The sequence below is a fragment of the Chinchilla lanigera genome, unplaced genomic scaffold (genome assembly GCF_000276665.1).
Source record: "Chinchilla lanigera isolate Chin_1 unplaced genomic scaffold, ChiLan1.0 scaffold00001, whole genome shotgun sequence".
Lineage (NCBI taxonomy): Eukaryota > Metazoa > Chordata > Mammalia > Rodentia > Chinchillidae > Chinchilla > Chinchilla lanigera.
Genome location: NW_004955402.1, coordinates 318,359 through 329,085, shown reverse-complemented (window position 1 = coordinate 329,085; position 10,727 = coordinate 318,359). Strand labels below are relative to the sequence as shown.

Genomic DNA, 10,727 nt, shown 5'->3' with positions numbered 1-10,727 from the left:
AAAAAAAAACAAAAAAACAAAAGGGCCTTTTGGAAAGGAAGAAGTCAGCAGGGACAAGGCCAAAAAATCCTGAGCTCCCAGGGGTGTGAGGAAGTACTGTTAATTGTGTATTTTTTTTTATTACCCTGCTTCTCCCCAGCTCAGCCCTTGAGGCTGTGACCCAGCAGTGCAGTGTTTGGGGACATGATCGGTAATGCCACCTAGCTTGAAAGTCCTCTGGTCTTTTCCTTATTTCTGGACTATTCACTTCTGAGGGCCTGAGAAGGTCATGGCACAGGTGAGGGGTCCAGCCTGTTAGGGTTAAGGTGTTTGGGTGACTTAAGATAGTTTGGAGAGATACTGAGATCAGAAGTAGAAAGAATGGTCCAGGTGCAGCTGCTTCAGCGCAGGCAGACAATTGAAAGATAAGTGCCACGGAACTAAAGTTACAAAGTCTTGACCCAGGGAAAGATCTGGGTCATGGTGCCAAAGTTATAAAGTTTCCACACTGGGAAGGACGTGAGCCATGGGGCTGAAGTTAGGAAGCCCTGATGCAGGGAAACACGGATCAAGGAGCCCTGTCACCTACCTGCTGTTTGCAGCAGCTCACTTACTCCAGGCACAGTTCTGGAACAATAAATCCTTTGACAGGACATGCCAGGATGTATATGTTTTAGTAAGTTTTTTTTTTTTTTCTTTTCATTTTAGTAAGTTTTGAAAACAGTCAGTTTTATAGCTGTACATAGTCATGTAATGGTTGGTCTTTCAAAATGACCAGCAGAGGAGAAGTGGGAAATGTTCACTGACAGGCAGCTAAGCAGATTTTCAACAGTATGGCTTGACAGTCATTCAAAATAAAGTCCTGAAGCTTTGTAATATGTTGGAACTGCAACTATGTGATTAAATTATTAGAAAATTTAGCAAGTGTTGGTTCTTTATCCCTTAAGATGTAGTAAAAAGTTGCGAATGCTAACAGTGTGAAAGTTCCAAATAGGCAAGTACTTGTAAAATAGCAAATAGCTTGATTTCTAATGTGTAAATATGCTATGGATACTTTAAAAAGACAGGGATGGTGGATGGGTAGGCATTTGCAGGTTCTTCCATTAAAAGTTCTTTATGAAATAGAGGTTTCAGAGTGGTTCTTTGACACCTGGTTTGTCACAGTAAGATGAAGGTATGAAGAATGTGTACCCTTTGTAGGGAAGATGGTGGTGCATTAAATATTTTATGTAACTTTTGTTTCAAGCTACAGATATTAGGGAAAAAATTTCATAGTGCAAACAGAAAATACTTAAAGTGGATTTAACATAACCTGGATTTGAAGCAACAAGTTTTTTTAGTTATTTTCCTTGAACTCACATCTTCTGTTTTCTTAGATGAGGTTCTCTGTTGACTTTTTATGTTATTTCTAATTGCTGTTTATATGGCTACTGAATTACCATCATGGTAATATTTAGCTCTTAATTAATACCTTTTTAAAGCTTTGTGTTGTAACAGAAGCAGCTCTTGACCAACAGAAGAGAAGATACCTGGTATATGCTGCTGAATGGTCACCTTTGGTTGTGATTAAATTACACAGTGTATTTTTGCTATATGTGTTCCAAGATTGATAAAAAGCTGGCCATAATAGCTACTTTAAAAGATAATTCTTCAAATGCTGGTAGGGCTGTGGGGAAAAGGAACCCTTCTCCACTGTTGGTGGGAATGTAGACTGGTACAACTACTGTGGAAATCCTTGGAGATTCCTCAGAAAACTAGGATCAGAGGTCCCATTTGACCCAGTTAGTCCCCTTCTGGGTATCTTCCTGGAAGAATTAAAAACATCATACCACAATGATACATGTGCACATATAGCAGCTCAGTTTGTAATAGCTAAATCTTGGAAACAACCCAAATGCCCATCAACTGAGGAATCGATAAAAAAATATGTAGTATTTTTATATAGTGGAGTATTCCTTAGCTATAAAGAAGGGTAAACTTGAGGCTTTTATAGGTAAAATGGATGCAGCTAGAGACCATACTCATAAGTGAAATAAATCAAACTCACATGTGTGAACACTGTATTGTCTCTCTAGTGTAAGAAACTGAAAGAGTAAATGAGATCCAAAATACACAATAGGTACTGTGAAAGGAAAAGAAACTGCTCAAAAGGAAAGAGCAACTGGGATGGAGGAAGAAAAAAAAATATACACACAAGATAGCTAAGATAATTATATTACTAATTTCTATTAGTTCATTGGAAGGAGTGATTTGCTCTAGTATTGTTTAATCAGCTTTGCATGCCTATATCTTATAGTCTGAGCAACTACTTTGAAGATACTGTGCAATGTAATAACCACTATTATTTTCCTATTATCTGGTTTTGAAATTCTGTATAGGGGCTGGGGATTTAGCTCAGTGGCACAGCACCTGCCCAGCAAGCGCAAGGTCGTGAGTTCAATTTCTGGTACCGGAAAAAAACAAAACCAAAAAAAAGAAATTCTGTATCCTTGTTTTTAGTGACGGTGTTAAGTTCCAGGTTGTAAATTTCAACCAACCACAGTCTCTTCACTGGCAATTTCATTTGCTTCTCCAGCAATACCCAGCAAACGAGAACTCTAAACTCACCTCTGAGAAGGCCGGAGACTATGAGCATGCAGCAGCATACATGAAGAATAGACAAGTGAGGTTGCCACTGGTGAGTTCTCACTTTAAGAGTACTTCATAGGGAAAGGGAAAAAGCATGTTATATGGAGATTTAGGAGGTTACTGCACATGTTTATAATACTTGTGATCTCTGAACTTCATGAGTTCAGGTGACTTTTGATGCCGTGTTGAACGGAGTAAATTTGTTTCCATGGGCCGAGGGAGGAGCACTGTGTCTGGAGCAGTGTGGAAGGGGAAGAGGCTTGGGTGACAAGGGTCTCTGCTGTCCAAGGCACTGCTGACTCTGTTCCAAGGTAGAATTCAGAGCTTTGTGAACTTAAATGGGGGAAAGGTACTTTCTCCTTTTCTGTAACTTCTGTGTGAAAAAACCTTTTGAAAAAATTATGATGTAACCATGCCTGATGTCAGCTGTACCTGTGACTTTGTCATCAGTAGAAATTGTGGATATTCTTGTGGCACACTTCTGCTGACCTCCTAGAACAGTGCTCACATTTGTCACTTCAGATCATTTAGGTTCTAGAACTGCCACTGGGTCAATGGCCTGTGCAGTGCTGTACCCATTACTGTATTGAAATGTTTAATTCATTTCCTTTGTATCATATGTATTGACTTTGTGGCTTGTTCAGAAAAACATGAAAATGTTTTTCCCTCCTATGCTATTTGATGAGTCAAGATAGGATTTTATTGTTTTCATTTTCTAGATTAAAAATTTAAGATAGAAACCTTTTTCAGTCTGTCTCTCTCGCCCTCCCTCCCTCTCTCATTCTCACCATCTTTATGTGTACACCCACCCCCTTTTGTCAAGAGGGCATAGTGGTGGGAAGGTGGCATTCAGTTAGCTTCAGGTCATAATTCTGTTAAGAGTAAACTATGTGTGTGTGTTCAAAGAAGCTAAGGGGTTTTGGTCATCTCAGTCTACAGTTGAAAAACAAGCCTATTCTTACTTCCATATTGCATCTAACATTTTCTTTCTTTTCCTAATTTCAGGGAACTCTAAGTAAATCAGAATGGGAAGCTACAAGTGAGTATATGTATCATCAGTGCAGGATAACTGACAGCTCCACAGTGTCTCAGAGTTTCTCTGGCATGTTTCAGGCTGTGCGTGTTTATGCACTGTGTGCCGGGGCCCTGAGTCTAACCCCCTTTCTTGCTCCGCTGTGTGGTGATGAGGAAGCCATATAGGCTGTGGCTCGGGAGCGTATGTAGCATGTTTATTGCCTGCGTGTCCTGAATGCTGTCACCCTCTGGTGTCTTCCTTGGAATTCTGTTGGACTCAGTGGCTGACATGGAACGTGCTGTGTTCTCTCAACCGTGGCTGTGCTGGTGCTGACTGAGGCAACAGTGAAGGGTGCACACAGGCAGGGTATGGAGAGGCCTTGGAGAGCCTGAGTCCTGGTGTATCTCCAGAAGAGAGAGGACCACGGTCCCCTCAGGGGTGCCCTGAGGCTCATCTCTCTGTATGTTTCTGTCTTCCACCTGCTGCACGGTTGAGTGTTTGTTGCTTATGTTGATGGCGCAAGTGGTAGAGACAAACTTTAGAGGATAAAGAAGCAAATAAGTGAAGTCTTCGCCTTCTACAGTTCAATGGAAGAAATAGGCACCAGTAAAATGTACTCCTAGGCAAACTTAGACAGTGCTGCAGTTACCATAATAGGAAGAACAGGTGGAGAGTGTGATGGAAAGAGTGATGTCTCAGAAGTAGCACAGTAGTTGCTATAGCTGAGTGTTGTACGTTTGCTGGTGCTGTTGGCGCTGGCCTCTGCTCTGACTCACACTGGTGTTGCAGCACTTCCTGAACACTGTGGTTGGCATGCGTCCCTCCCACAGGTGAGGGAGCAGCAAGAGAACCTTGTGGCTCACCCAAGGCAGCTGTTTTACATGGCTTCATGGAAGTCCTTGCTATGGGTGGGACTGTGAGAAGTTTGAGAGTTGCTAACTGTGCGTCTCAAGTCAGATTCTAGCTTTTGGTAGAGTAAGGTGACCAACCTACATTAGGGGAAAGGGTACTGAGGGCTGGTTTGCAGTGGCTTTGGATGGCTCTGGTGTGAGCAGGGCGGCACTGTAGGAGGGTACTAGGGTGGGGCCGAGGTGAGAAGTCTGCAGTTCTAGAGCCCATGAGCATTCTGCCTGCTCATTGGCCTTTGCTGACAGCCACAGTCACTGCACTGAAGGAAGAGTGAAGCTAGTTGATAAGGAACAGCATAGTAACAACCAGGAAGTATCTCAGGAGACTGGGACAGCACTACTATGCTGGGTGGGTTGGGAGAGCGAAAGGTCTGGAAGCTGTCTCAGGCCTTCATCTATCTGTCCTGCTTTAAAGTTAGCTCAGCTAACATGTGTTACCTTTGTCCTGATTGATATTGAATATCCTAATAATGTGCCCTGAACAGCTGGTATCAGAATTAGTCACCTTTTGAAGAAGTTTCTTACCATGCATCCTATGGGTGTCTTATTAGATGTGGCAGGGTAGACTTTGCGTGGTGTGCATAAGGACTCATGTTCTTGACCTGTCTGTATATGGACACGTGCCACAGTAAGGTGTCTTAGTTCTGGGTGCATGCAGAAGTGTCACTGCAAGGCCACTTGGCCATGTTCTCTGAGCATCTCTTGATATGTGCCTTACGACTCACTTTCCTTGCTAGGCCCTGCAGCACAGCAGCGAGATAACTGGGTGGATTTCACTATGTCTTGTTATATGTGTTTTGTGTTTCTTCTAATTTTACATTGTGTATGCCCTATATAAATTAAAACATAATTGGTTTTAAAATAGAAAACTTAAATTATTGCTGCTTGTTAGGTGATTATCGTACCTTGTGCCCGGTAAAAAGATTTGAGTCATATGGGGCTTTTTGGTTTTCTTTGCTTTTATGCTTTTAGGTTTTCTTACATGAAACCATTTTTAGAGATTTTTAGAGCTGTAGAATAGGCTTTTCCATGACCTGCATTTTCTCTATTACAATAGGTAGATGCTTGTTTTGAAGTAAATAAAATGATTCCACAGCTGCCTAAGTATGACTCAAATAATAGAGCTTTTAAAATTAATGAAGTTTTTCTCCCTCAAAGGCTGCTTGAAACCCCTAAGGGTATTCACCCAGCTGTGAACAGGACTGAGGTTGTTATGCTGTTGCTCTGAGGATGTGAAAAGCTAACCCGGCTTTCCTGTTTCTTCCCCAGGTATTTACTTGGTCTTTGCCTTTGAGAAGCAGTAGTAAGCTCACAGGCACTGAGGCAGCTCTGTCCCGTGCAGGATTGAATATCCGTCTCAGACAGACTCGACAGCGCTCTCTGTGTGCATTGTAATCGTAAATTCTAAATGTCTAAATGTGCAGGCTGCTGCTGGGAACGCCAGTATATCTAATGTTTGCTGTCTGTGACAGATAATTTTGCGTGTGTATGTAAAAATGAGTTGGGACCTTCATCTTTAGAAATGTATTTTTAAGTAATGTGCTAAGAATTCATTTGCCTCTACTGTGTTCGCTCATAAAAGTTATCATATGACATGTTAAAGCAGCTGGACTCTACACAGTGCTCCAGTTTATCGAGTGTGTGTTTACAACAGTCCACTTCCTGCAGCTGCCAGTGTGGTGATAGAGCACACCAGCTTGCCTGTGTGTGGGCTCATTTCCACAGTTGTGTCACATGGTAGTTTTAAGACTAAATGGATCATGTTGTGTACATTTAAATGTAAATGTTCAGTATATATTACTATAGATTTAAGTTTGTAACTTGATATTAGATTGTCATAAAATTACTTAGCTAGAATTTTTTCTTTGTTGTATTTCGGTATAACTATTTGCTAATATGCTGCAGTTCCAGAACTTTTTAGAACATTGACATGGCAGCATAGAGTTATTTTGGGATTTTCTGACTTTCTGTTAAGAATTTTCGGCTATAGCAATCATTGCATCCAGCCGTCAGATTGTTACTAGGCACCACGCTTGCCCTCTTCTTCGAGTAGGAATGCCGTGGTGTAGCTTTTCTCCAGATTTAGTGACACTCACCCCCCCATAGACCTACTGGAGTTTTTCAGATTTCTACATGTAACTGCAATAGGCATGTGGATTTTGGAGTAGTCCTGACTGATGTTAGGTCTAGGTTACTGATGCTGAATACGCAGTGCAGCCAGAATTAAATGCTTCCTGTTTCTCTGTTATATCAGTGCTTTTACACAGTAGGAGCCATGTGTGATCACCATTTTGGATTTTCATTTGCCATTTCAGAATCATTGGCAGGTTAGCATTTGTGGCCAGGCTTGGTGATAAGCACCTGTAGTCCACTCAGGAGGCTGATGCAGGAGGGACACAGGTTTGAGGTCAGGCTGGGCAACTTCGTGTACCAAAATAAAAATAGAAAGGGCTGGGTATGTACTTCAGTGGTGGAACACTTGCCTAGTGCAAGGCTCTGGGTTCAACCCCAGCTTCTTAACCAAAAAGACAGTCATGTAATTGACAGTTTTTCACAACTGATGATTGTGTGAACTGTTGTCATTACATTATGTCAGCATTTAGGAAACTTGCTGGTTTTTAGTACTGAGAAACTTTAAGAGCAGAGCAAAGCAAAGTAATTGTGTATTATTTAAATCACTTATTTAAAGCATGACTTACAAAGATGTTGCTTTCTGTAACTATCTGTAGTACTTGTTTTAAAAACAGCCTTAGTTTGTATCTGTTGTTCACGGTGTTAGATTAGCAGTCAAGTAGCAAACTTATGTGTGGCTCCCAGTGGCCAGGCAGGGCGACTGCTAATACTAGGAGGGGAGCTGCTGCTGGGGTGCGGGCTTGCCTCATCCGGCCAGGTGCCAGTGTGTCTGGAGAGTTTGACAGGTGCAGAGAGCATACTCATCCCATCCTATGCTGCTGTGTTTTGGCCTCAGTTAACAGGTAATACGTGTATTTTTAGTCTTGTGTAGCCCTTTCCACTCCATGGGTCATTTCAGGGAGAGAAGAATTTCCCCAAGGGATCGAATAATTGGTAAAACATAGCAGAGAGAAGAGCAAAGGTAGAGTTACTGAGGCTTTTGGTGTGGAGGAAGGAGAAGCTAGCTGGTGGGAGAAGGGCTCTGGGCCCATGCCAGCTGTTGCAGATGCCTAGCACAGAGTGCAGACAACCACAGTGTTCCTGGAACTATTGTTCCCTTGCTTTATCTGTTGTCCTTACTACCCACCACTGTGAGTCTGGGCAGTGACAGGGGTCAAGGTGAAAGGGCTGGGGCTCTCTTGCATTCTGCAGGCCTTTCCTGTGTGCGTCTCACTGGGGAGGCAGTTATCCAGTGGTCCCAGCCCTGCCACCTGCCATGCAGTTTATCCTGCATGGTGGAGTTAGAGATGAATATCTGAGCAGCCATTTGTGGAATGGCACAGCCTGGTGTGGGAGCAGGGCTGTATTGTGTATGTCCACAAGCACCGACATTGAATTCTTTGGGTCTGGGGTCTGCCTCAGGGAAAGGCATGGTGGCCAGTGTTGAGAGGCCTAGTGGGACTCCTGGGGACACTTGGCCTTGGACAGGAAGGAGAATGAGCCTGTGTAGACTGGAAGTTTGCTTATAGGTACAGCCTACTCCGTTATCCTACACTTGGAACTTGAAGAAACAGGATTGCTGTCTGATTTCATGTGTGTAGTTGGGGATCAGAACAGAGGGCTATCTTGATGAGGTTGAGGGCAAGGTGCACTGTGTTCAGCAGGGAAAAGCAGAAAGGCTTGTGGGCCACAGAGATTGAGATCCCAGCCACACCAGCTCTCCCAGGAAGATGCCCTGGAGCCTGTCTTGGTTCATTGCATAAGTTGTTCTCTGTGCATCTGGCGTGCCTCTAAAAAAGATTTGGCTTCTTGTTAGGCCTGCATGTGGTATGGAAGCACCAGTGTAGACATTCTAGCTGCTGAGCATTATTTTCACTGTAAACTGGCTCTCTGTTGTCTACCTCAAGCTCTATGTACTTGAGTTATCTGGAACCAGTCACTGCAAAGGTCCTTAAATCTGCAAAGTAGAGGCCAGACCCAGGCACGTGGACCCTGATAGAAGTGGTACCAAAATGCTTGTGGTTCATTGTGGCTTGGCTGTGGGGACTTTGGTTGAACCCCAAGCCCTCTCCCTAGAACTGCTTGGCTATCTTCCTCAGGGACAGTATTCCTTGGATAAAGCCGAGTTGACAGCTCACATTTTTGAGACTCCTAACTTGTGTCATTCGCTAAGTGTTTTGCCTGTGGTAACTCATTTCAGTCCCTTTAATATCTCTGAAGTAAGCACCATCATTACCACTGCAATGACAAGAAAATGAGAGAGAGAAGATGCTGACCCAGGTAGCATACACCCTGGCTGCATGTCACAGGTGAATCGTCACCTCGTCACTATCTGCAGCCTGAGCTGTTCACTGTGGAGGCTCCAGTATTTTGACTCAAAATGTTGGTGCTTTGTTCCATGTTCCCTGAGAGGAGTATTGATTCCTTCATGAGAGGCTTTACAGGGAGGGTGGCGAACTGTCCAACACTTAATGTACTGATAGGAGGCAGAGAACCTTGAATTCTGCAGTGGGATGAAGACCTGCTTCTCACAGCCAGGCCTGAAAGCTCTGTCAGGAGTGGTGCTCTTCTGCTTTGGTTGTGGAATTGCACCAGGAGACTTCCTTGGCCTCTGCTGAGGACCAAGCTCTGCAAGTGTAACATTTGTACAGTCAGGTCAGTGATTTTCACAAGTCGATCACATGCATGCAGTTATATCTCCTACCCTGTCAGGTCCTTTCTGGTGACACCTTCCCTTGCTGTAACTAACCACTGTCTGGTTCAAGGAGTATTATATGAATGGAATTAAACATTATGCATTTGTTGTATCTGGCTTCTTTGATTCAACAGTATGTTCATGAGATTTTTATTACATGCATTTGCACATGGTTCGTTCTCATAATTGTGTAATATTCCAACGTATAAATAAACTACATATTACCTGATGGAAGTGTGGTTCATTTCCAGCTTGGGAGCTGTTACTATTTCCCTAATCATTTGTAGCACCTCAGTTCACAAACTCAGTTCTCTCCATAGTTCTAGTCGCAAACCAAACTGAACGAGAGCTGAGTCAAATTTCCCCATAAGATCAACATTGAACCTAATGATCAGATTTGATTTGGTTCTCATCTAACTTGATTTGTGACCAGAATCATGCAAAGAATCAAGTTTCTGAGCCAACATACCACTCAATCTTTGTGAACATAGTTATACATAGATATGTCACTGGATGATAGGTCTGAGGAAGTACCCCAAAGAGGAGATGGGGACCACAGCTTGTTCCTCTCAATGGAGTAGGTTCATTAACTCTCTTTACAGAAAAAGAATTTGAGGCATAGACATTTATTAGGTAGAGTTGAAGTATTGAGAGAAAATAAGCATTGTTGGTGCTTAAGAGAGAAATGCACTGGGGTTGGGGATAATACAAGGTGTGATTTAAAAATACAATGGATGTTTAAACTTGAAATTGTTACAGTAAAAGACCCATTGCCATTACCCCTCTCAAAACTCCCCTTTCTTTTGAATACATTTATTTCATTCTTACCACTGAGTCCTCTTTGGTGAGTGTCCACATTTGCATGGTTATGGCTACCTCAGTGTCCCGAGTCAATTCAAAAACATTTACCTTGCCTAGTCATTTTGACGTTGGGCAAGAGCTAGAAGTCACACAGTGCCAGATCTGATGAATAAGCTGAGTGAAGGACCACTGATGTTTTCATGACCCCGCCTTTCCATTAGGTGGCACCTGGTAGCAACATTTACTGTGCTTTTGACTCTGCCTTGTAAAGATACTCATGAAAGAGGACTTCTAGAATGGCTTCAGAAAGTGGCAAATGATAAGTGTGTTTGAAGTAAAGGAGTATTCTGAGGGGGGTTAAGGGAAGTGTGTGTGTTTTTTTTTAAATATTCACCACAATTTGCAGTCGCACCTTGTACAATAATAGTTGAAGCTTTCAACACCACATTTTCAGTGGATAACAAGGCAGAAGATGAGATAGAGCGCTTAACATACTAAGTTGTCTACTGCCTATAACAGGGATCACATTACTCTCCACTCTTGCAGCAACATACAGTCTTCTCCAGTGCACAGGATGTTTCCTGGGGTG

The 10,727-nt window shown here is 42.8% G+C and overlaps 1 protein-coding gene across 2 annotated transcripts in view; it reads left to right on the top strand.

Moving 5' to 3' along the window:
• The window catches only part of Rnmt (RNA (guanine-7-) methyltransferase), a gene marked incomplete in the record, with an annotated part of 24,610 nt that extends 15,044 nt beyond the window's left edge, over positions 1 to 9,566 (top strand). For both annotated transcript variants that reach the window (XM_013512502.1, XM_013512465.1), the window contains 3 exon segments: positions 2,555 to 2,656; positions 3,613 to 3,646; positions 5,800 to 9,566. In XM_013512502.1, coding sequence (XP_013367956.1) covers positions 2,555 to 2,656; positions 3,613 to 3,646; positions 5,800 to 5,834 — 171 coding nt within the window.
• Positions 9,567 to 10,727: the final 1,161 nt, after the last annotated feature.